The 26812-nt window shown below is 44.1% G+C and overlaps 1 protein-coding gene across 13 annotated transcripts in view; it reads right to left on the bottom strand.

Moving 5' to 3' along the window:
* Nucleotides 1–26812, bottom strand: part of GRM4 (glutamate metabotropic receptor 4) — a 603968-nt gene that overhangs the window by 347555 nt on the left and 229601 nt on the right. Inside the window, exon 1 of one of the 13 annotated variants that reach the window (XM_061632390.1) lies at nt 3848–3974. The exons of the other annotated variants lie outside the window; for them this stretch is intronic. Within the exon in view, the coding sequence (XP_061488374.1) occupies nt 3848–3925 (78 nt within the window). The 5' untranslated portion in view covers nt 3926–3974. Of the gene's footprint in view, nt 1–3847; nt 3975–26812 lie in introns of those variants that run through there. 13 annotated transcript variants of the gene reach the window in all.

Below are 26812 nucleotides of genomic sequence, written 5' to 3'. Positions count from 1 at the left end.
CACTGAAGATGCTACAGAAAGTGAACAGGAGACACAGGGAGGCTGGAGCTCCCTTCACTCAAGTACCTCCTTTTGTTCTAAAAATCAGACCTCACCTCTTCCAAACCCAAGTTTAAACAAATTAGTCTATAGCCTTCATGTGTCATTTGAGCATTAGATTCTCATCCCAGTTTTGTCTGTCTCTCTAAACATTCATCTGCTTTCCCAGGCTACAGAACTTCAGTAATGACTCACTCAGGGCTTGCCTTCCTCCATGAAACCTGATGCTGGAGCCAAGCGCCCAAGGATCAATGAAGCCACCAAGCTAGTATACATGTACAACAAGAGCTCAGTCTGCTTAGAACAGCACATTCCAGTTAATTTCTCAGATTCCATCTGCTGTGGGGAGCCAGCAGCGAGAGAACTAGAGTAGCACAACCAAGAAAAGGGGGGGGACCCATAGCATCATCAGACTAGACTGATTGTCCATTGAGCTCCTTAATCCTGTCTCTGACAGAGGCCAAAATCAAATACCTTATCAGCACAAAGCAATAAAGGCACCAATCCCCTCCCAACTTCATCAAGAGCAGAGAACAAACTGAATTTTGTAGTGCATCCAACTCTTAGCCCCCTATGTGAACTGTAGAATCAAGAACCACCATATGAATCAAATCACTATTCCATCATGGGTTTCCCGGCAGATGCAGCACAGAAGCATAGCGGATGTGCAACTGCCAGCACATCAAAATAAATTGAGTCTCAAGTTTTGATGGCAAAGGAGCCTGTTCTCTGAACGCCTGTTCTAACTCATTATATTTCGTACATCAGAGAATGTCACTTTCTTGTTCCTCCATCCTGCCCAAAACATCTGGATCACCAAGATCAGTGAAAAGGATCTCTCTCAAGGAACAAGCAGTTGGGATGGATGACTCAATTTGAGTATTGGGCCTTACATCTCTGACACTTGGCCTTGAAATTATGAATTAAGTTCTGTTTCAAGCATATGTGTCCCAAAAACTCTGGTTATGGCCCCACCAAAGTTAGGAATGAAAGGTCAAAGAGAGTTTTGCTTTTCCAGCAGCTCCACCCAAGATCAGTCCCAAGAAGGCAAAGCACCCCAAACTGCAGTGGTAGCTGGTGTGAATTGGGAGTGGTAAGGCAGAAGACAAGGAGACCAACAGTAGGTGGATCCAGAGCCAATGACAGTCAGAGCCAGCTAATTCTAGCTTTGTTCCCATCCTTCTCCCTGCTGAGTTCTACAAGGGGAACTGGGAGAAAGCTGACAGGCCGTGCTACCTCCTGGACTGGTTGCAAGTAAGGAGGCAGGCAGGTGAGGACTGGTTGAGGGCAGGCTGAAGTTGGTAAGGACAGTGCCTCATTCCCTCTATAGACCAGCCTCCACTGCAAAGCTTGGAAAAGTTACTTTTTTGAACTACAACTCCCATCAGCCCCAGCCAGCATGGCCACTGGATTGGGCTGATGGGAGTTGTAGTTCAAAAAAGTAACTTTTCCAAGCTCTGCTCCACTTCTAAACTGGGATCCCCAAAGCTACTTGTACTCACAGAAAAGCTTGCAGTAGCTGAGTGGGGTTTTATTTATTTTTTTGCATGCGATATCACAAAGCTCCTTTTGGAAAGTCTCCTAACTTTCAAAAGCAGCAGAACAGTTGCTGTTCAACAGAAAAGACATCTACGGCTCCTTTGGGCTCACAGAATATGTTTCATTATGGCTCTTTGGGCCCTGACCTTTCCTTCCACTGGGACTACAGGCCTTCTAGGTGGGCAGAAATTTACTGCAGACATTCCTCCTCACTCAACTACCCTGTTTAAAATAATTACGAAGCAAAGCCTTTGAACATGAGGAAAAGAGAAGGAAAAAGACTGTGAACATCTAGCAACAGGGGCAACTTCCCTCCTAGGGCAAATAGCAGCTTGGGAGGGAGGAGGGAGGGTCCACCAGGACCTCAGTGCAGGCAGAGTGGGTAAGACCCCTTCCTGTAATATACACTGTACACCATGTTCCTGATCAGGGCCTCGTGCAACTGCTATTTTTAAATAAAAAAATAAGACATATTAAATGCATACACAAGGGGCAGGAAACTGGATCCATTCAGCAGGCCAGATCCTTAGGTTCCCCCCTTCTCTCTCTCTCTCTCTCTCTCACACACACACACACACACACACACACACACACACACCCTCAGGTCTACTTTGACAGGTGAGCAGACAACTTCAAGGGGCTCAGAGTCAATCAACTGATTGGTACTGAGAGCAAACAATCAGCCAACTGATGCTGAGGGCGCACCTTCAAAGGGGTTCAATGTCACCATCAATCCAACTGGTGGTTACAAGCCCTTTCTGAAGTTCACTTACAGGTATGGTTTGGATTTAAGCACCATCTGCACACTTTTGCTCTGCAGACCAGGATATACACCACACACACATTTAATGTATTATTTCATTTGGTCATCAGAGCATCACTTCTCCCCTCTCTCAATGCTCACCACCCTTCTATACTCTGGGAAAAATGTACCTAACAAAGTTTCATGGAGAAGCTCTGGTTGCACAAAATGCCACTGATTTTAATTATTTGTCACTGCAAAAACATAAATGAACTCAAATGCTTGTTTTTAATTAAATCACCACAAAAGATTCTCCCTGGAACAAAAGAAGGAAGTTGCCTCTTTAGGATCACCCTTTTAGCTTCACAACAGCAGAGCTTCTGTTTGTTGTTTTTTACAGCTCAATTCAAAAGCACATTTTTCTCCCAGGTTCTCCTTTTTGTTTTATTTTCAAGTCAATTGCTTCTTAGACCAGTTTCTCCATCTGCATAAATGCCCCTTTTATCATCATGGGCTGAAAGGATATGGATAAAGCAAGCAAACATTAGCTCTCTCCCAGTGGATTCCCTTCTTTCACTTCTATATTGCCAGCACTCTCTTTGGAAAGCATTTTAGCCTGAGGAAATACATTCCTTCAAGGCCACAGAAAACTTGGCAAAGTTTTGAATCCTGGTGCAGTCAGGAGGTGCAGCTACTGGGAAGCCCAGAACAGCAATAAAAGGGTTTGGATAAAGTATGGCCCTTGACACCCTGTCTCATTTCAAAATCCACATATGAGAAGGATCTTTGACCCATTTTCCTTAGTCTAAGCCAGGGATGAGGAACCTTTGGCCCTCCAGATGTTGGTGGACTACAACTCCCATTATTCCTGATTACTGGCTATGTTGGGCTAATAGGGATTGGGAGTCCAGTAACATCCGGAGAGCCAAATGGCTCCCCATCCCTAGTCTAAGCTATAGTCAAGCCTGAATGACCCCCAATATCTGAAGTGGTAGCTTCCTAACTTTTGACACTCGATGGCTTCTCATTGGAGTCCCCACTCAAAGTTTCTATCATGACAATATTGGGCTAAAATAATGGTCTCAGCATTGTGACAATAAGATCTTATTATAAAAGATACAAGGTACAAAGTGTACTAAAGCAAAGCTATGAAGGAGTATGAAATACAAGGTGTTTACATTAGATGCTGACAGGACAGAAAGCCAATGAAGGCAACTTTAGTCTCTCTCTGTTTGCTTGTGGGAGACTTACCTTGGAGCATATGCTTCCTATTCTGCTTGATTCAAAGGAGAATCTCAAGAAAACTGGTAAACCACCCAAAGATGTCAACATTCCAGCAGATGCACGGCAGAATAAATCTTGTAGTCCATTTGTATGATGGGAGTGTTGGTACTTCTCTCCTACCTAACAGGGGCCATTCAGCCTTTGTGAGAGCCACTACAGAAGACATCCACACACATGCACCAAAACAATAACACCAATATTATGCAACAGGATTCACAGATGGCTTCCATAGCGCCCAAGTACCTCAAACATTACTTCTGCCGATGTACAGCGAACATTTATAATCCAAATCACAGGTTCAGCTGGGAGATGATGATTCATCTAAAGCATTCATTCAGCATGGCAGCTGATGTATTAGTTCTGGGAATCGCGGCAGGAACTGTTCCATTGAGAGAAGAACTTGGGTCAAACTACCTGTGACACTATATGCATAGCCTGCAGCTGTATCTTGTTTTCTTTAATTACAGGCATGGGGTGATTGTCATCAAGACCACAGAGAGAGGATATTTAACCCTTTCATCTCCAGCCTTGTTATAAAAACTGAAAGAAAAATATTTATGGAAGAACAAATAAAGGGTTGCCACCAAAAGCAGCAGCCTTGTGACTCTCTTTTCCTTCCCTGTAAAGTGAAGTTCAATTGAGTTCATGGTCTGACATCAATACAATGTGCATTTTCCCACACCAAGCAGTGGCAGCCAATGATATCAAATGCGGCTGAGTAAACCCATTGCAACTTACACTGGCATGCTGACCTAATGTTCACAGGAAAGTAGATCTAGAGTGGATGGGGTACTCATCATGAGACTGTCATATTTTGGCTGTGGGCCCACGTTCTTTGTATGCAATGTATTGATCCACTATTAGATACACATAGCAGGATTTTGCAGGCTGCCTCCCTGTATGGAAAATATCTCTCCAGACATTTCGATGTAATAAGGAGGCTTAGTATCGCATGCTCAATTGCCCTGTCCCATACTCCTGTCTCATGCCCTTGCACTCCAGCCAAGTGGGCCTTTTGGCATGCTGTCTCACCCTGCCTATGTAGAATACAATAGTACATAAGTCTGCACCCAGGTCCAGGGGCTATTTTGGGTATAAATAAGGCTCCCTAACTCCTGCTCAGGGAGTTTCAGCACAGACCTAGACAGGAGGAGGTGCTATGTACCAGTTGGCCATCACCTGGGATCTCTTGTTGTTTACTTGGGGCTCCCAACAACTGAAAGGAAACATAAGATAACCCTGTTCATTAGTTGCTTGTATCTTCATTTAAAAGCCTTGCCGGTAATAAACCACCAACTGCTCTCAATTAAAACATTGTAAATCTTTTCCACTGATCTGATCATTGCTTTTGAAATCCCCCTGAACTTCTTGCCTCTGGCAAAACAATTGGCATCACAAACAGGATTTCGAAGGCAATATGCCCTGGTGGAAAAGGAAAGCTACTGAGCCAAATTTTGGCCAGACCCAAATTCCAGGGTGGCCAGGCACCAGTGCAGGGGCTCCAGTGGCTCAAATGTTAAACAGGGTGATCCCGCCTGTTGAAGGGGAGGCTGAGCTAGCAGAACATGGGGTCCCTCCCCCCCAGTGCTGTGCTACATTGCATGAGGGCATTGGGAGAGGGGGAGAAGTGCGGGCGGAAATCAGTGGCAGGAATAGGATGGGTCCTTCTTACTGCACTAAGCACAATGTGGGAAATTTTGGAAGCCACTCAGCAGCAGGTTCACACCAGCAAACTGAGGTTGCTGCACTCAAAGAACAGCACACTCTCCTGCAGGAAGCTCTGGAGGCTGCCCAGGGGAGGGGGGAGAAGGCTGACGACAGAGCTGCAGTAATGGCTGTTCGGTTTGCTAAATTTAAACATGGAAAGCAGGCAAGGAGGCGGTGCATATTTCACCCTCATAAAGTTCGAGCCCTTATCACATTGTGGGAGTGGGATCCAGAAACCTGGGATGGGGATATGTGGGACTCTGATGAGGAATCTGACTGAACCCAACTGGAGGATGAAAGGGAACAGACTGTGGAAGTGAGGCCCTCAGTTACTAATAAATCTAAGGGCCGCCTGGATATCCAAATGCCACTAGAACAGTGAGAGATTATATTTAGTAGGAGTTGACAGAGATAGCTAAATCTGCCAGACAGCACCACAGGGAGCGGCTGAGACAGTGGATGGTGAGACTGTGGGATCAAGGTGCTGGCAGCATTTATATGACTGCAAAAGAGTTAACTAGGCTGGGAGCTTTATCAAAGGACATTCTAATCAACCAGTAACTCAGAAACCCCACTCCAGGGGCAATGGGTACTCTGCTGGAGTGGTGCATTCTTGCAGTACAGGCTAGATATTCTGCTGCCATGGACTAGGAGGGACAACTGCCATCATGGTGCATCATTGATGAAGCAACAGAGCAACTGAGGGCTATGGCTTTGCAAGCTAGGATATATCAGGCTGGGTTTCAGGGACCTGATGTCCAGCCCTTTATTGTGGGTATAAGAGCATAGCTAATAAAGGGGGCTCCAGCCCACATGCATGGTGCTCTGCTGGCATTACTAGGGCTTGCTCAAAGGTTCAGTGCAGGGGAGGTGGTTGTCCTGATTGAACAGCTAGGAGACATTCAAAGGGACAATGAGCCCAAGCCTCAGGCTTAAGTAGCAAAGGAGAAAGGAAAGGCACGAGATAGCCAGCAACCTCGGAAGGAGAAAGTGACATGAAGACAAATGTTTGCAGATTTACTTGAGTGGGGTGTTAAAAGCTGACATAGATGGCCTTCCCACAGCTGATTTGTATTGGATGTGGAAAGGAAAGTATGCTAATAATAAAGGAGTGAAGGAAGGGGCACAGCAGGTATGGAGTGCTACCCCAACAACCCTGCCAGAAGAACATTTGTATCCCCCACTGCTAACCAAGAGGGTAGGGGGATGGGAGATGCCCCAACCAATGGATTAGGGGTGTGGTACAGCTAATCAAGACAGCCGCCCATGCCCACATATGCCATTAACTATTTACTGGTCTAGGAGCAACACCCAGCAAGTGATGGCTTTGCTAGATACAGGGGCAAAAGTGACCTTAATTAATGGCAGTCCAGACAAACATAAGGGGCCTACAGTATACATCAATGCTTATGAAAATGGAGAGGAATACACTACCCAAGCTCACTTGCATTTGGCATTAGGGCAGTTGTCTCCCAGGTAGATCACTGTACTGATTTCATGGGTCCCAGAATATATTATTGGAATGGATCTGTTAAAAGGCCAGGAGTTTCAAACTCCAATGGGGTGGTTTGCCTTTTGGGATATGAGCTGTCAGAAGGAAGGGCCAAATGGACCCCTCTGAAAATTCCCCCACCCAATAAGCTTATGAATGTAAAGCAATACCGCTTACTGGAGGGGCACAAGGAAATTTCTGAAACCATTCAAGGATTGTTACAGGTGGGGGTTATTAGGCCAGCAGTATCCCCTTTTAACTCCCCCATTTAGCCTCTCAAGAAACTGGATGAAACTCGGAGGGTCACTCTGGATTTCTGCCAGCTGAACAAACAAGCCCCGCCCCTAGCGGCAGCTGTGCCAGATATGGTAACTTTGCTGCAGCAGATAGAGAAAAATGCTGGCACTTGGTATGCAGTTATAGATTTGGGTAATGCTTTCTTCTCTACCCCAATTGACCCTGCCTCTCAGGACCAGTTCACTTTCATCTGGGAGGGGCAACAATTCACATTCCAGGTGCTCCCCCAGGGGTACCTGCACAGTTCTACCTTGTGCCATGGGGTGGTAGCAAGGATCTGAAACAGGTTACTGTGAGCCCAGCTTTGTTCCTGGCTCATCACATAGATGACATCATGATATCTGGGCCCACTGAGGAGGAGGTGCAACAGGGTTTGCCTGCTGTAATTGACCACATGAAGTCCTGAGGATCAACCCTAAGAAAATCCAGGGGCCTGCACAGCAGGTGCAGTTCCTAGGCGTGGTCTGGGCTGGACCTGTGAGGCATATACCTGAGAAAGTGCTCAATGTAATTGCTACCTTACAAGCTCCAACATCCAAAGTGGAGGCTCAGCACTTGGTTGACCTGACGGGTTTTTGGAGACAACATATTCCTCATCTAGCCCAGATTCTGTGGTCTATTTACCAAGTGACACGTACGAGGGCTCAGTTTGAGTGGGGGGAGATGCAGCAACAAACCTTAATGAAGGTTAAAGCAGCAGTGGCAGCTGCTTTGCCCTTGGGCTTCTACATTAAAGGACATCCTTTGGAATTGCAGGTGTCTGCAAATTCTGAAGTGGCAGTGTGGAGTTTGTGGCGGAAGAGGCCCACAGGCAAGCGGGTGTCACTGGGATTTTGATTCCAGCAATTGCCTAATGTTAACTATACCCCTTTTGAGAGGCAGCTGCTAGCATGTTATTATTATTATTATTTATGTGATTTATTTATCGCCCATCTGGCTGGAGACCCAGCCACTATGAGCGATGTACAAAGTAAAGGTATATAAACATCACAACATCAAAAAAACAATCAATAAAACTAAAACAACCAGGTAAAAGCTACCACTATTGGGCCTTGGTAGATGCTGAGAGAATGACTGGGCAAGACCCAGTCACTTTGAGGCCCTCTATCCCAGTAATGACATGGGTAAAAGATGAGGCAGGCAGCCCATGAGTGGGGCATGCACAGCAGGCCTCCATAGTTAAATGGAAATGGTATATTGCAGAAAGAGCAAAACCAGGCCCTCAAGGAGGGAGTGCTCTCCAGGAGCAGGTGTTAGCTTTGACACCTACAGGTGAAGAGATTCAGGAAGGTCCTGTGCTGGAATTAGGGGAGGCTCCAGTGAGGGAGGCCCCACCCTATGCTGAAGTGACATACAGGGAGACTTGGTTCACAGATGGGTCAGCCCGATACCAAGGGAATGAAAGGGTATGGCAAGCCGCCACCATCAATCCTAAAAAGCAGGTCACATTGTCCAGAGTGGATCTGGGTGCTAGTCCTGATGTCTGCCTGGGTACCCTCTGGGCTCTGTCCTCTAGTGACTTTGCCAGTGACACCAATCCCATGCTGCCTGCATCACCGCAGCTGTCTCAAGAAGGAAGAGATGCAACAATCTTGTCCTTGTATGAACAATGTGTTTTGACACAACATGTTTTGGGGACCCAGGGCAATTGTATGAATGTTACAAGGGAAATGGAGGACTGATAATACACAATATGGTATCGCATCATGGAATAGCTCACAGGTGGGGCGACTGAGGGGAGAAGTTACACAAGAGTATGATTATAGCTTTTTCTAGATTAACCTAGTTCAAGCACATAGATTGATACATGCTTCCCCTTCTATAATCATATTGTCAAGGGATCAACCTCACCTGGTGATCATGTAGTATGTTAACTAGAATTGGATCAAAATTACCAAGTTTGAAAACAGTGTCCTCTGCTAAAATTCAAAGTGCTTGCTGTGATTAAAGGCAGAGAATTAAGTGCCTATATATATCTCCCACTTCCTAATATAGTCAATAAACATTTATGGATACCCCGTTTCAATTCAAGGTTGGCCACTGAACAGGTATTCATTATGACTACTAGATGTGAGCAATGGGATTTCAACAAATTGTTGTTGTTGTTGTTTATTTCTATGCCGCCTTTTGGCCAAAAGGCCCTCAAGGCGGCTTACAAAAAATAGACATAAATATAGAAATATGTATCAATAAAAACAGTACCATTTACAAAAATTAAATAACAAGATAATAACATTATTAAAAAGCAACAATAACAACTTTCAATGAAACCACAATAACAAATCACACTTTCCTAATAAATTCCTAACAATTAGACAATGTCTACTAGTTCTTACATCAATATGTTGACATCATAACATAATACCATTGAGGTGTCCTGCTGGTACTGCATCTGTCAGTCCTAATACAAGAAAAGGAGCAGGAGCAGTCCAGTTTTTTGCCAACACAGACGATGTCCATGGTAAACAGTACTTCAACTTGATCACAGGGATGAAGTGATCAACATTCCAGCTCTTGTTGGTCGTTGCAAAGGAGGAAAGAACTGGCTTAGAAAGAAAGGAGAGGAAAGAAGTAGAAACCTGCTCGGTGTGGGTGGGTCTGCCCACGGGAGAGATGGAAACGACAGACTCTGAGAGGAAAGGAGAGGAAAGACGTGGAGGCCTGCTTGGCATAGATAGATCTGCCCGCGGGGGAGGCCTTGGTACAGGTCTGCCATCATGGCGGGGCCGGACGACGAGAGGCCCAGCAGGAAGGGTGGTGGCAAAGAAAGACGTGGTGGCAAAGACAGGCAGGTGGCACCTGGTGGTTCTGGGGCTTTCAAAGGTAAAGGTGACACAACTGTCCTTCCACTGAACTGGACAACAAAAAGCCCAGCAGGGAGGGTGGCAGCAAGGAAGACACAGCAGCAGAGATGAGCAGGCAGCGTTTGATAGCTCTGGAGCTTTTTGTAAATAAAGGTGGCACAACTGCACCTCTGCAAGTAACTCTGCTCTGCGCAGGTCCCAAGTGGAGAACGTGTTCAAAATAAAGCACCAGCAGCTTGCCCGCTGCTCTCTCTCCACTGTCTTCTTGCAACCGCGCCGGAACCAGTTCATGCTGCCTCTCATGCCGCCACCATTGCCAAGACAAATGGCTTTGCCCTATACATACTACACCATTTGAGCCTTGTGCTTATAATTTTAGTAGTGCTACCTGTGTGTGGAATCAATTAAGTGATGATTCCCTCAAAATTATTGATAATGGCAGAAGATATGTCTGTGTGGTATCTTTGGAGGAAGTATATTGGGAAAGTGGATATATATCCCAACCTCCAATAATGTAATGTCACTCAAGTTTGCACAATAAAGGGGTATTTCATGGTCATTGACTATGATACTAAGACATTAGGGTGGGAGGCAGAAGAGTACAATTTTACTCTCCCTATGGGTTTCAATGTCAGCTCAGTAGCTCAAGGTTTATGGGAAGTAATAAAGTCCAGAAACAATAAAAGGCATTGTCCAAGAGTGATAAGGGGATAATGCTGAAAATTAAACATGAACAGGCAAACCTTGTTTGAATTACCGAAGATATAGAGGACCTAACCAGCCACCACTGGTGGAGGATTTTCTCAGGCTAGAGTCCAACAATGATAAACATTTTGAATTTGGCATGGCATCCAGTAATTTTGTTCCTGATTTCTATTATAATCCTGTTAGTGCTAAGTTGCTTTCTGTATGTCAAGATTCAACACTTGTATAACAAAATGCAAGCCCTTACCTGGTGGAGTAGGGGGAGAGAACAAGGCATAGCGAAGATAAAGGAATAGTGCAAGCCAAGGGGTGGAGTATATGGAAAATATCTCGCAAGACATCTCGATGTAACAAGGAGGCTTAGTATGGTATGCTCAATTCCCCTGTCCCATGCTCCTGTCTCATGCCCCTGCACTCCAGCCAGGTGGGCCTTTTGGCATGCTGTCTCACCTTGCAATAGTACATAAGTCTGGGAAGCTCTGTTTAAGATGTCATCCCATACTGCTAAGGGCTTGGAACATGGTCTTCAAGGCAAGTGCAATGATTCATGCTGCTAAAAAGCCCAAGGACACTGACCAGCAGGATTGATAAACAAAGACAGACTCATGAGACCCAAATTAAAACAACATCTCCATAGGTATAGCTAGTTAAAATCACAGGTGCAAACTTGCACCCAGGTCCAGGGGCTATTTTGGGTATAAATAAGGCTCCCTAGCTTCTGTTCAGGGAGTTTCAGCACAGACCTAGACAGGAGGAGGTGCTGTGTACCAGTTGGCCATCAGCTGGGATCTCTCCGTTGTTGCTTACTTGGGGCTCCCAACAACTAAAAGGAGACATAAGATAACCCTGCTCTTTACTGGTTTGTATCTTCATTTAAGAGCCTTGCCTGTAATAAACCACCAACTGCTCTCAATTAAAGCATTGTAAATCTTTTCCACTGGTCTGATAATTGCTTTTGAAATCCCCCCAAACCTCTTGCCTCTGGCAAAACAATCCCTTAAAGATTTAGAGGACTGTAAGGCTATTCTGCTTATTTTGTTTTATTAAACTATTGCACACGCTAGGGTCTTTCGATCTTGCAAGCAATGTTAGCTATTGCCAGCAGCAACATAACAGGTTCGTATAGTTATGTAGGGATGGGGGAGAACTTCAGTTCACATATATATTAATGAGAACCTATCTAATTCATGCTTCCTGAAACAATATGAGAACCAAAATGCAACTTTCCATCAAAATTCACACTTTTCTGAATTTTGCAATACAGTTCTCCAACCAAATAACATGCACACAAATTCATATATTACAGGAAAAGTGTGCATAAAATGCATGTTAGTTAAAATTAAAAAAGGATTCCATTCATGAAAATTGTTTGCATAGAATGTGTATATTAGACAAAATTGCACACAAAAATGTGTATATGAGGAAAATGCTGATGAATTTTCATTCGAATTAAAAAAAATACAAGCTGATGCAGCAGTGTGGAAAACCAAACTTAAGATTCAAAAATTGAGATACAGAAGAAAAAAATGGAACTGACAGATTCGACCATCCCTGCTTGTGTGTGGGAACTTCTATGTCCCTATATCCCCTACAGTCCCTGCATTCCCATTAAGGGTTCTGTCTACGTAAATCCCCAGCCCAAAGTTCATGCAGCATTCATCATGCAACAGGGTGCTTTCCATGAAAATAAAAATCAGCTAACTGAGGTTTCAAATTAAATTCCCCCAAAAGCCATTTAAAAGCAAATACGTTAACGCATCTCCTCCTCCCCCTCTTCTGCTTTCATGCCTTCTCTTTTCCTCCCCCACCCCATCCCCCAGTGAAGCAAGCATACTCAATCTTTTTTGTCTCAGCAAATGGCTTTTAAGTTCCTCTCGTTCCCTCTAATTTATATTATTTTAATTATTGAATAGCCCTCTCACTCATCGCCTGGAACATTAACGCATTTTTAAAAGGGACCTAGGAAAATCAAACTCCATCAGAGATCTGTTTTTCTGTCTCAGCTAAGAGCCTCCAGCTCTCCCAGGAGACCAAGAGTTTGGCTGCTGCTTGCTGGGTAAAGGAATGGGGGGGGGGAGGAGAGAGAGAAATCAAAGAGAAAAAAATTGATGCCATAGTAAGAAACAGATACCATTTGCTAATGCTGAAATTGTGCACCTTGGGCAGAGAACACCCTTGTGCTTTGTAGGTATTACATTGCAGCTGCTTCAGCATTTGCATTATATTTACATTTATCTATGCTTTCTCCTGTATCTGTGTTGCTGCTAAGGGTTTTTTTGTTCAAACAAACTTTCTAGCCTAGGGAGGTTCCTATGTATAAATAAGTGCTCAGCAAGAAAATACGTTAATTATAAAGTCTTCTGATTTCTGTTCAGATTGTATCAGGGTGGGGACAAAAACTGGAATAGATTAAACCTGACAGCAAAATTCTCAAATATCGGTATTTGGGTCAAATATTGTAGTTTAGTCATTTCTGTATCCTGATCAAAAAATGATGGCAAAATCCATTATGTTATCAATGAATCAGCTTAGAAGCCACAATTACATCAATGGGCATTTACGTAGTCTCCCCCAACATCTGCATGTTCACATTATTTAAACCTTCTCAGCCTCACAATAATCTTATCTTCCATATCAAACCATCTCTTCGTTGTCACAGTATTATAACCCTTTTGCACCAAGCCATTTTCATCCTGCTCGCATTAAACCTTTAATTCTGTGCACCTAAAGAAAAACCACATGCAGGGGAACAACCACTGATGCTGCCTTAAAATGTGGGGCTTGAATCCAGGTGTCAGCTCATTGGTATACCCACGGAACACCACTGAATCACTTTTACATGACTGGTGTCCTATTAGCTCCCTTCCAGTTCTCCGGTTCAGAGCCTGATTTAGCGATTGGTTACAGCACAGCAAATGATGTTGTTTTGCAATTTCATATCTGAGTTTCTTCAAAACTCCAGGATGAATATCAGGTGCTCCTGGTGACTTATTACTGTTCATTTTATCAATTTGCTCTAAAACCTGACACATCAATTTGTGGCAATTCCTTAGATTTATCACTTCAAAAGAATAGCTCAGATGTGTTTGTCCCCAATGCCTTTCATAGCAAAAGCCAAAGCAAAGAATTCATTTACTTTCTCTGCAGTGTTCCTATCTTCATTGAGTGCACATTTTACTCCCTGATGGTCACAGCTACAACAGCTCTCCTGCAGCTTTCTTCCTTCTAATGTACTTTTTAAAGAATCTATCGTTTTTGTTATATCATATTATGTCCTACAAATTTCCCTCCTGAACAGAATTATTAAAATCTTACATTTATAGTTCACAAAGGTTTATGCTCCTTGCTGTTCTCCCAAGCTCTGTATAAGAGTTTCTGCATTTATGACTTTATTCAGCTATTTAGCCATGCTGGCATTAGGGGTTGGGATGCCCATGCCTAATATTTCACAATATTTATATGACACAGTGATTGGCCACTGGAGCTTCCCAGTTCTTTGCCAGCACCTGGCCCTTTATGTATGCCCTGATCCACACCACCAGGCAATGGCGCCTGAGGAGACCACATTTTGACATTGCCTCGAGGCTTCACCTGCTGGAGACAAAGGAGCCAAGCTGCACTGCCACAGATGGAATGAAGTGAGGGGACATGGGTAGGGATATAAAAAGCCTCAGAGAGAAGGCGGAGAAGCCCAGTGAAGACACAGCCTAGAATACCTAAATGGGGAGTCCTGGCCTCCCCTCCCAGAAGCCATCTTCAGGGTCCACCCCTCAGCTCCATTGGGTGGAGCCAGAAAGGGAATACCAGCATCCTAGGTTTACCTGATCCTCTCCTCCATGGGGAGATAGAGGATTTGAAAACTTAAGCCTACCTAAGCCAACAGCAGGGAAGCAGGACATCCCTATCCTCTTAAGATACAGCCTCCCCCAGAACCTTGTGGTGACACAGAGGATCCAACTGCCTTGAGGAGACAGAAAGGGAAAGAGAAGTCTCAGAAGCTCTGGAGAAGGATCTGTGTTTATTTATTTATTTATTTATTTCCATTTCTATACCGCCCTTAGCCTATGGCTCTCTGGGCGGTTCACAGCAAGGAATAAAATACAATACAGTAAAATAAAAGTAGGTAAAATCACTAAAAACATACAACTTGAGCATATAACAACTTGGTATAAAATTAACTTAATAATGAACATTAACATTAAAATGCCTGGGAGAATAAAAAGGGTTTAACCTGGCGCCGAAAAGATAGAAGAGTAGGCGCCAGGCGCACCTCATCGGGGAGACTGTTCCATAATTCGGGGGCCACCACTGAAAAGGCCCTAGATCTAGTAACAGCCCTCCGAGCTTCCCTATGAGACGGGACTCGGAGGAGGGCCTTAGATGTTGAACGTAGTGAGCGGGTAGGTTCATAGCGGGAGAGGCGTTCCGCAAGGTATTGTGGTCCCGCACCGTGTAAGGCTTTATAAGTCAAAACTAGCACTTTGAATCTAGCCCGGAAACAAATAGGTTAAAGCAATCACCCCAGGAGAGGAGGCCTACTGAAAGACTTTACTTATCAGGGAAAGTAATCTGAAACATGGGTGGAAGCAGGAGTGTGAAACAACATAACTAAAACAAAGCCTTACATGCAGCAGACTAGATGTGAGTTGGTGCCTTCTTTAACCACTTAGTCAGGTGTGGGTCCATGGAAGATATGAAACAAACCTCCTGTGACATGCCTCCTCCCCTGGGGTATAGCACAGGCACATACATGCTTTATATCAGAATGGGGTCCTTTGGTCTTATGGTCACATTTTAAAAGGAAGTTTTTGAGTTTTATAGTAGTTAGGTCTCACTGTTTGATGTCATTTTAACCACAATTTACTACCCAAGGAGTCTGAACAACAAACACGATTAAACTTTCAATTTCCAGTATGTCAACTGCATATGTTAATGCTCATGTAGCATTCATATAATAGTGTGGTGCTGTGGGTACAGCATTGGACTTACACCAGAGAAACCTGGGTCCAGTTCTGTTTTTAGCCATAAAGCTCCCTAGTTGACCTTGGGCCCAGCCATCAGTTCCCAACTTAACCTACCTCCTAGAGCTGATAGCATCACCCTGAGCATCTTGAAAGGCAAAATAAAAATAGGGGACCATGGACCACTGGGAGGCTGTTTCCCTTCCCTCCCAGGTAGATCATCATAGCAAGAGGGAGACCAACCTGACCCTACCCATTATAAGTTCAACCAGTTGCTGGAAACCACAGGAGGGGATAATGCTCTTTGCATTCAGGTCCTGCAAGTGGTTGGCCACTGTGAGAACAGGATGCTGGACTAGATGAGCCATTAACCTGATCCAGCAGGCCCTTATGTTCTTATCCAGAGGAGGAGAATGTGCAAGGACCAAGCTTCATTCCTCCCTGCCAGAAAGAACATTTGGCTCCAACTGACAATTGTCCTGGGACTGCAAAGCTGAACAGCAACATACTCTGGCCTCTCCCTCCCATCTAGGGTTGCCAGGTCAGAAGCATCCCAAAACCTGAGATTTGAGGGGCGGGCCCAAGTGATGTCATCAAGGTGGGCCTGAGTGATGTCATGGGGCAGGCCTGAATGATGTCACAGGGCGGGCCCGGGTGATGTCATTAAGCATGATACATTAAGAATCAATCACAGTTGCTTGGAGCATGCAATTAAAAAAAATCTGATTGGAAATTAAAATAGAAATCTTAGCTAAAAGATGGAGCCTAGGTAGGGAACATTTAATCTAGCCTACTTGCAAGCAAGAAGGGTTTAAGTGCCTTCAGGCTATGCCAGTCACCAGAAGGCCACTGTAGGGGACAAAGGAGCCTAGTGTTGTGGAGATGTTAGATGGGAGCATTGGGGAGTAAAGATGGATGCTCCTGAAGGCTACAATTCTAAACACACTTACTAAGGGATTAAGCCCCATATAACTCAACAGGACTGACTTCTGAGTAGATATAGTTTGGATTGTGCTGTTGGTAAAGCTTGACTAGGGATCCTCTGCAAAGACATCCATCTCCAAGCAGGGTTGGCAACCCCCTGCCTGGAATGCCCTGCCCTTATCTTTTAACGTGGCTGCTCCAAACATCTTTACAGATTTGACCCTTTACTTCAGAAAGAGGTCTGAGAAATGAGTAACAGTAAGAAGTATCTTTTAAAACTGTTCTTTTCAATTCACTCTTGAATGCACATGATACCTAGCCAGAGCTTGGAAAAGTTACTTTTTTGAACTACAACTCCCATCAGCCCCAGCCAGCATTGCCACTGGATTGGGCTGATGGGAGTTGTAGTTCAAAAAAGTAACTTTTCCAAGCTCTGCCTAGGACAGATCCACACCATTCATTTAAAGCACATTCAACACCCATTTGAAGCATATGAATCCCACCACAGAATCATGGGAACTGCAGTTTGTTAAGAGTGGTGAGAACTATAACTGTGAGGGGGAAATGACACTTCCCAGGATTCTTTAGGGGAAGTCGTGCGCTTTAAATGCGAGTTGGATGTGCTTTAAATTTATTGTGTGGATCAAATTAATAAATTTTGCCTGCATGTAAATTGTTTTAATTAATTTTTCAAACTGGAAATGAGCTATAAACTGTAGTGGGTGACCATGGGCTACTCACCATCTCTCAGCCTATCTGCCCCTCAGGATGAAAACAATGGAGAACCATGACCACCCCAAGGCATACTTAAAATGTAGAGGGAAGTATTGTACAACCATAGTGTGAAATCGGATACTTATTGGGACACAGTATGACAAAATATTTATATAAGCATGACTATCAAATATGTTCATTATTTATTATTTACACAACATGTAAATATATTTATAGTGCAATCCTATGTTTGTTTACTCAGAAGCAAGTCCCAATGTATTCAATGGGGCTTACTCAACCAGGGAAAACTGTACCCTCAAGTGATAAGGGACTTGTTCTTTTAACAAGTCTTTTAAGTCGAGACCTTATCCCAGTCTGTGTCTGTGTTGGAATTGCTTTTTAATATGTTTTTAAACCTTTTCTTTAAAAAAATGTTTTTAAACCTGTTAAAAATGTTTTTAAATATGTTTTGTTTTAATATATTTTAAAGTCTGTTTTTATTATTTTTAAAGTGTTTTTAGTGCTTTTGTTTGCCGCCCTGGGCTCCTACTGGGAAGAAGGGCGGGATATAAATCAAATAATAAATAAATAAAAATAAATAAATAAACTGCATTCACCCAATCCAAAATTTGGAATCATGCCACTTTAAGCTGTTTTGCAACTTTTTACACTTGTTTTATGGTTATTGGTTTTTAAAGGGATTTATTTCTTATTGTGAGCTGCCTTGGTTTCCAATCACCAACCTACTTCACAGGGTTGTTGGAAAGGCTCCATATACACACACACGCACACTTGCAGGTGTAAAAATACACCCCATATAATAGTTGATTGTCAAACCAGTTGGTCATTGAGGAACATTTTTTTAAAAAAATCAGTATTAGTTTCCTACATAATAAAAACTGTGATACCTAGATAAACCCTGCCTAATTGCTTTAAAAATAGGATTGGAGAGGTAGAGAAAGATTTACAACACAAACAGAAGTCTGTCCTATGTTTACTCAAAAGTCCCATTAATTTACAGCACAATCCTAACAATGTCTACTCAAAAGTAAGTCCTAATGGAGTTCAATGGGGTTTACTCCAGGTACATGGAAAGCAATGGATGAAATACTTTCGTATTTCATAGCCCAGGGTCTGACCCTTGCACACAAGAGAAAAAAAACTTTAAGCCATATTACTTACGCAAACTGCAAAATCTCAAAGCCACTATTTTATGACATTGAAATTGAGCCTAGGCATGCCTGGATCAACAAATCACAACCCTGGCTTCATTTATTGGCTACAATCCTGAAAGGGCGGGGTTAGAGCCGGAGCTTGGAAAAGTTACTTTTTTAAACTACAACTCCCATCAGCCCCAGCCAGCATGGCCACTGGATTGGGCTGATAGGAGTTGTAGTTAGAGCTAGGAGCTGTTATAAAGATCTGTAAAACAGATTTAACAGTCGGAGGGGAGGGCGGTTGACGTTTTGGTGTATATCTCGGGAACCAGACCACCTAGAAACTTAATTTTTATATAAATTGAAGCTGAGAGTCTGGAGATTAAGGGGTGCTAGCTGGAGAACCGGAGGGGACCCCCAAAAACTGGAGACTCCACCCAAAAACTGGAGACATGGTAACCCTACTCCCATCAGCCAGGGGACCTGCTCTCCATGCCCAGACTCCCAGGAATGACATCAGCCTGGGCCAGCTATCAGCAGCAGCAGCAGCCAGAGAAGGAGCATTTGCAGGGAATTTGCTTCCCAACTCCCAGGCAGAAGAACCCTCTGATTACTGCCAAGACTGCAGAAACAAAGGCCCCATTCATCGGCCAAAGAAACAAGAGAGATACAAACTACTCAAGAGTGGACATGCCAGTGGGGCAGTGGAATCCACACAGGCTTTAAATCTGAACTTTCAAGGAGCTTTCCAAGGTGCATCATCACTAAAACCCAGAGGAGAGTCCATTGGCCCACTCATATGGCACCACTACTGCTGCTCAGGAGTGGCCAGCAGGGAGGGGTGGCACCATGCACCTGACTTCCTGGTAGAAGCATCATTGCCACTTACCTGGAGGGACAGGGAAGGTTTGTGTTGTGTGGGTGCACAAGTGGGAGCCCCAGATTGACTCCACTGGTGCACCTGCACAGCACCCAACCTTCCCGCGGCCTCACCTTACTCCTAATAAGCAGTAGCAATGCTGCTGCTGGGATGCCAGGTGTGTGGCAGCATACCTCTGCACCAGCAGCAAGAATATCAGCAGGGGAAGCTGAGCCTTGGCCAGACAGGATATAGTGCTTGTAACTCAGCACTTTGTTCTGGTCTTGAAGAACTGACCTCCCTCCTCTACCTTTTCCCTCCACTCCCCTTTCCTTGTGTGCTTTGCAGGGTGTAGTCATCCAGGGTCTCGGGGGGAGGGTCTTCGATCCATTACTTTTTTGGGAGCAGGGTCCCAGGATGTCCCCAGGATCCTACAAGCCAATCAGCATGAAACGAGAGTGTGTTAGCCACCGAGAAGAGTTCTGGCATGCTTCCTTGTCCTTTCCTGCTGATTGGAACCAATCAGAGTGAAAGGAGGTGAGTTAGCCACTGAGAAGACTCTTTTCAGAATCTAACATTCTCCCCTTTCATGCTTATTGGCTCCTAGGGATGTCTGTTGTTGTGGGAGAAGGCATTAAAAAGGATCTCATTCTCAATCCAGAAGCAAAAAAGGGGGGTATAGCTGTGACTAACATGAAGGGACCCTGCACTTCTGAATTTGCTACTTCACTACTAGTGCTTTGTCTTTTTAGTTTGTAAACCTGATGGCAGAGTCTATCTCTCTTTTTTATTTATGTGAGCCACTTTAGGAGATGATAACTGTCTGAAAAGCACAATAAAAATATTGGATGGTATCACTCTGCATACTCAGAGTTGTTGTTATATGCCTTCAAGTTGATTATGACTTTTGATGACCCTATGAATCAGTGTCTTCCAAGAGCACCTGCCATGAACCACCCTGTTCAGATCTTGTAAGTTCAGGTCTGTGGCTTCCTTTATGGAATCAATCCATCTCTTGTTTGGCCTTCCTCTTTTTCTACTCCCTTCTGTTTTCCCCAGCATGATTGTCTTTTCTAGTGAATCAATGGACTTAAGTTAGTCATGATTAACTGTGTTGATTTCAAGGGGTCTCCTCTGAGTTGGCTTAGTTGGATACCATCCTATGATAAGTAGTTAAATAAAAATAAAAGAGAGCTATGAATAACAATTGATTACAACAAGTTGTTATCATAGGATATGTCTTCTGGTTACAGTTCTATTAAATTAACACTTCCAATATGTGTCCAACATATGACAATATTTGATCATACTTGACTGGTCTTTGTCTAAGTGTTATGTGATGAGCCAAATAACCAAGCCGACTTATTCTTTTAGACCTCTTGCTACCCATTTTGTTCTGGCATGTGTATCTCCTCTTTGCCTATGCTATGGCATTTAATTACACCTTATGCAGCTTGCAGTCATTTTTTTTATTGCAGCAACAGGTACCCATTATTTTACAAACATGCCTTCCTTAAATTAATCAGGGTTTTCCTATAAAGATACTAAGCATACGTTATGGTATTCCCCAGCTTATCTATACTTAGCATTTGAACACGATTAATTATCCCAGCCTTTCCCAACCTTTGAGTCCTCAGATGTTTCTGGACTACAACTCCCATCAGACCCAACCGGCATGGCCCAAGCACAGGAATTATGGGAATTCCCACGGATGGGGTACAAGGCTTTTGTTGCACCTATCTGATTTTTAAAGTGGCTGAGAGGTTTTGTGAGTGCCCTTTCTTCCACTCTACAAATCATCCGACTGGTGGTCTATGTTCTGCTGCCTTGCCGGGTACCTGCACTTACTGAACACCCCCATGGCATCCTTGCTCGCTTTTCTGTAAACATAGAATGCCAAGGAGGCTGCCTACCATGCTTCTGGCAGCGCTTTCTTGCTGTTTTAAGTGAACTCTTTTTTCTTTCCAGGAAATCAGTGCAGAAAGATTGTTAAAGCAAAAGCAAGTGTGCTGATCTCAGGAGCTTGGTAGTCAGCCTCCCCATATGCAATTAATGCTCAGGGGAAGCCATCATGAGGTGACTCCTTCCATGGGAATTTTTCAGATTAGAAAATATTGGCACCCAGAGAGGCTACAGATCACTGGATAAGCATTTAATGGAGAAGAAACATGCAAACCACCTTCGGTTATCTTGCAACAATGAGATAAGCTCAACCCCACACTCAGCAAATTTCTAAAGAAATTCTAAAGAGTGCCCTGTCAATGAGGGAAAGGAAACTTTCAAGAAATTGGAGGACAGGTGCCAACTCTCCACCCTGTCTGCTGTTGTCCTCATCACCATCATATTTATGTAGCAATCCTGCCAATTGATGCTTGGGTCACTTTGCATAAAGATCATACAATCAAACGAAAGGGGGTGGGAGTAGGGAAAAGACACATTAATAGGAAGTGACACTGGAAAATGGAAACGGACTGCCTTCAAGTCGATTCCGACTTATGGCAACTCTATGAATAAGGTTTTCATGGTAAGTGGTATTCAGAGGGGGTTTGCCATTGTCTTCTTCTGAGGCTGAGAGGCAGTGACTGGCCCAAGGTCACCCAGTGAGCTTCAAGGCTGTGTGGAGATTCGAACCCTGGTCTCCCAGGTCGTAATCAAGAGAATTTTACTTTTTTTAAGTTCTTCAAGGATTCACTGTGCTGCTTCCTCTCACCTTAAAGATATATCCATCTAGCCCAGAGAACCCATCTTCTCTGACTGGCATAAACTCTCCAGGATCTCAGCCAAGAATATTTCCAAGCCCTGCTATCAGATTCCTTTAACTGCAGGTGCCAGGGACCAAAAATGAAACTTCTGCATGGTAAACATGTGTTTGACATTTCACTGTTACATGCCATAATACATGGCGGTACAGGTTTGTATTAGGAGAATTATGGTAGATGGATAACGAAGGGAGGGGTGTGAGTGAGCTGGAATGTTTGTGAATGCTGTGTGTTGATGGGCTGAGAGAATGGGGATGTTACATGGGGTGGAAGGAGAGCCAGTGTGGTGTAGTGGTTAAGGTGTTGGACTACGACCTGGGAGACCAAGGATCGAATCCCCACATAGCCATGAAACTCACTGAGTGACCTTGGGCCAGTCACTGCCTCTCAGCCTCATGAAAACTTGAAGGCAATACATTTACATTTACAGTTGACAGATAGGGTAGAGAGGGTGGGAAGGGTGGTCAGTAGTGGGTAGAGGCGCAAAGTTTACTGATAATATTTATTTAACAAAAATTATATACCACTTGAATGTGAAGACCTCTAACCAGTTTACAAAAAACATTAAAATTATTAATAAACAGTTAAAAGCAAGTAATTAAAAACATATTTAAAGCAATTAAAACAGCTACTAACTTAAAACATTAATAAACAGTTAAAAGCAAGTAATTAAAAACATATTTAAAGCAATTAAAACAGCTACTAATTTAAAACATTAAAACAGATCAACATCAATGTATCTAGAAAAGCTTGCCCAAACAGAAAAGTTTTAAGCAGGAGCCAAAAGGAATACAGTGAAGGAGCCTGCCTGATGTCAATAGGCAGGGAGTTCCCAAGAGTCGATGTTGCCACACTAAAAGAACTAAATCAGTGTAACTTACAACTACTGAAGAACATTATTCCCAAACCACCTGCATGAGAACCTGAGTTTAAACTATTATAGTTTATTTTAATATCTATTGTTAAATAAATCTGGTTGGTTTAAATACATATCTGGTTCTTGGCTGGCTATCTCAAGAAGTGTACTGGTTGGCATAAGTTATAAATGTTTGAATGGGTATCTATGGTGGCAGCAGTGTGTTACCCTAGAGAGAGTAACAGTAACAGGTTAAGGGAGTAGCCCATAGCTATGGACTGATAAAGGCATAAAGATCCACAGAGGGGTTGAGGCTTTCCTGGGACGTGGACAGTAATAAGCACAGGCATTGCTTAGATGTATTGTGTATCGGGAAAATGTGTATTTTCATGCTAAAGGCAGAGGGATAGCATGGCGGTATGACAGTGTGCTATACCACTGAGCTACAATAGTCAGTTTCATGACTTTAGAGAAGAATGGGGTAGTTGCAGTCTCTCTTAGCCCGGTTTTTACCCATCTACCATTTTGCCACCACACCAAAGAAGACTTGTGACACATATATGGAAAAATGTTATATTTATTAAAATATAACACATAATCAATCAAATTCAAATCAGCCAATTAATGAATATCAAATACTTCAGGCAGGTGAGGCTCAACCTATCTGTGAGGGTATAGACCCTCCAAACCAGGAGGCAAGTCAGTCACGTCATACTGCAACTCCCCAGTCAAGGATGTGGGAAAACTTATCCCTCCTTGCAATTGGAGTCAAGTATGTGGTTCCAACCTCCGCATCCTGGCCCCGCCGTACAGGAGTTCACCATGATGCGCAAGCTGGTCCCACGTGGACACTCCCCAGATCCACACCAGACATTATGCCTTGATGTTTCACCAGGGTGTGCCCTTTACCAAAATGCCTCATCCGCCTCAATTTTAACCCCAATTACCTCACCTGCTCGAATTCAACGCCAGCCAAACCGGAATCACCACAACCCACCCATGCAAGCCAATTGAATCAAACCCAAGCAGTATGGCGTAGGCAAAACCAAAGAGATTCTGAAATCAGGATCTCCGAAAAAAAAATCCTACTCAGCCCCATCTGGCGACTAGCAGAGCCCATACTGACAAGGGGGGGGTGCCACAAGGCAAAAAAGGCGCATTTTTAGGGAGGAGCAGGCTATATATAGCTGCTCCATCCCTCTCCCTATTGGTCAAAATACCCCACCTGACCTATTACAAATTTTTCTCGAACCTTCCCGAGTCTTCCCAGAAATAGGGTGGCGGCAAACCCGCCCCCGCAAATTGCAGGAACGCTATTATCTCTCATTGCAGCAATCAGGCTTGGGAAACTCTAAAGTTATTTATGTCTGTTTCTTTCGGAGAGAAAACTAAGCCAACATGCATCTGAAAAGTACAGCAGAGGAGTCAAGCACCCTGAAACCATCCCCATGACCATATACAACCTATCATGATCCTGGAGTCCATCAGTGACCAGGATATCAAGTCAGAGGCTACAGAATCATCAGCCAAGGAGTCAAACTCCATTCTTGACTCTGAGCCTGATCTTTGTGATCAGGGGATCACAGAACCTGAGGCTAACAAGCAGGAGTCCATAGTACCAAGGTGTGTAGAACCAAAGCTAGGATCCTCCCTGGAACCAAGTGCCTCTGAAACTGCCTCATCAGTTGCAACAGGCCAGGGAATACACCAGGTGGTTGGCCATGGAGTGCAGAAGTGCCCATCTTCAGGCAGAATGTTGGCCCTTTAAGAACTGTAGTTCTCAGATAAGCTGGGTGGGGGTAGAAGCAGAGGCTCAATAGGCTTCACTTCACTTTCAACCATTATCGCCCCATGAGCTTCTCTGTGGAACCATAACAGGACCATGACCAACCTAAGGATGGTGGAAGCAATCAGAGCTATTAGCTTAGTCTTTAGCAACAATGGGAATGTCCAGCTTGCGGGCCTAATTAGGCCCTCCAGACCTGCAAGGTTTTGCTGGTCAAGCCACACCCACCTTCCCTACACCCGACATCATATATGACATTAGCTGTGGTGCAGGTAAAGATACAGCTTGGCCCAAAGCAGTAGGCAGCACCTGCAAAGCCCTGAATGGCCAGAGGAACAGCAAGCTCTGGTGATCAGCTGATTGTCAACACTTGCAAAACACTGTTCCTTGGCCCATGTGGTTTGATATCAAACTATATGGGCAAAGGAAAATGGATCACCTGACTTCATTGTGATGTCACACAGGAATCCCCATCCACTTGTCAAACTTGGCCTAGGGGGGTGGGGGAGGTAAAGATCCATTCCACTGGCCAGATCCAGTTCCCTGTGACGTCCTTCGCTGGCTCTCCCTGTCAGGTTCCCACCTGCTTGTGGCTACTGCCTTTCACTAGGCACCACCTGGGACACCACCAGTCCAGACCATCCTTTATATTGTTTCTCACTCCGCTCTAGCACAGATCTCACTAGATCCCACTACTAGGCAGCACCACCAGTCACGTCCTGTAACCAATACTCCCAGAGACTTTGCCTGAGTCTCTCTCTAGCTGGTTACTTTTGCGACTGAGTTCTAATGCTGCCTAGCAGTGGGATCTAGTGAGATCTGTGCTAGAGCGGAGTGAGAAACAATATAAAGGATGGTCCGGACTGGTGGTGTCCCAGGTGGTGCCTAGTGAAAGGCAGTAGCCACAAGCAGGTGGGAACCTGACAGGGAGAGCCAGCGAAGGACGTCACATGTGGTGGTAGCGGTGGGATGAATAACAATACCAGTATTCAGAGTCTCTGGGAATACTAGTATTGGGACGTTACTGGTGGTTGCCTAGCAGGGGGATCTGTTGAGATCTGTGCTAGAGTGGGGAGAGAAACCATAAGAGAGAGCGGTCCGGACTGGTGGAGTCCCTGGTGGTGCCTAGAGACAGGCAGTAACCACGAGCAGGTAGGAACCTGACAGGGAGAGCCAGGGAACGACGCATCACAGGTGGTGTCAATAGCGGTGGGATACGAACAACAGAGAATCCAGATACAGTGGTGTGGCAAACAGAAATAACAAAACAAGATTTCTTGTGAGAGTGACTGGCAAAGAGTGTGTGGCAAAGAGTGAGTGAACTCAAACACCATGGCTGAATATATAAAAATGAAAAGAGAGGAGCTGGTGGAGAAGTGCATAACATTCAATTTACCTCATGAGGGTAAAGGGGTAGATGAATTGAGGGTAGCACTTATAGGATTTGCAACTGCCCAGCAAAAACAACCTGTCAGAGAAGAGACCCCAGAAGGATACTCAACCAATCCCGCTTATATAGAGTATTTGAGAGAGAAGTTAAGATGGGAGCATGAGTTGGAAACTGAGAGATTGAGGAAGGAGGCTGATGAGAAAGAAAAGCAGCGGGTCTTTGAGGCTAAGGAAAAAGATAAACAGCGAGAGTTGGAAGCTGAGAGATTGAGGATGGAAGCTGAGAAGTTGAAGATGGAAACTGAGAGAATGAGAATGGGGTTTGAGGAGAGGGAGAAGCAACGAGCAGTGGATGCCGAATTACAAGTAGAAAAGTTAAAATTTGAAAGAGAGAAGTTTCATTCTGATGAAACAAGAAAGGACAGAGATGGAGCAAAAATAAAAATTACTCCAAAGGACTTTGCTGTCTATGAGCCTGGTCAAGATCCTCAAATTTACCTCAGCACCTTTGAAAAAGCAGCTCAGTTGTGGGGGCTACCTGAAGATAAATACATGCAGTATTTATCAAATCTGATTAAAGGGGAATTGGCTGAGGTATACCAATATTTCCCCTAAGACAGGCCCGTCACCTATGCTGAATTCAAAGAAGCAGTGTTTAAAAGATTCAGACTGGGGCCTGATTATTTTAGAAAGCTTTTCAGAAATTGCCAGATACAGACAGGGAGGTCTTTTGTGGAACTGGGAGCAAAGTTGATGGATATATTTGGAAAGTGGATGAGTAGTGCCAAAGCTCAGTCA

Source organism: Rhineura floridana, chromosome 6 (genome assembly GCF_030035675.1).
Source record: "Rhineura floridana isolate rRhiFlo1 chromosome 6, rRhiFlo1.hap2, whole genome shotgun sequence".
Taxonomy (NCBI): domain Eukaryota; kingdom Metazoa; phylum Chordata; class Lepidosauria; order Squamata; family Rhineuridae; genus Rhineura; species Rhineura floridana.
The sequence above is the reverse complement of the archived record's forward strand: the minus strand, read 5'-3'. Positions and strand labels throughout refer to the sequence as shown.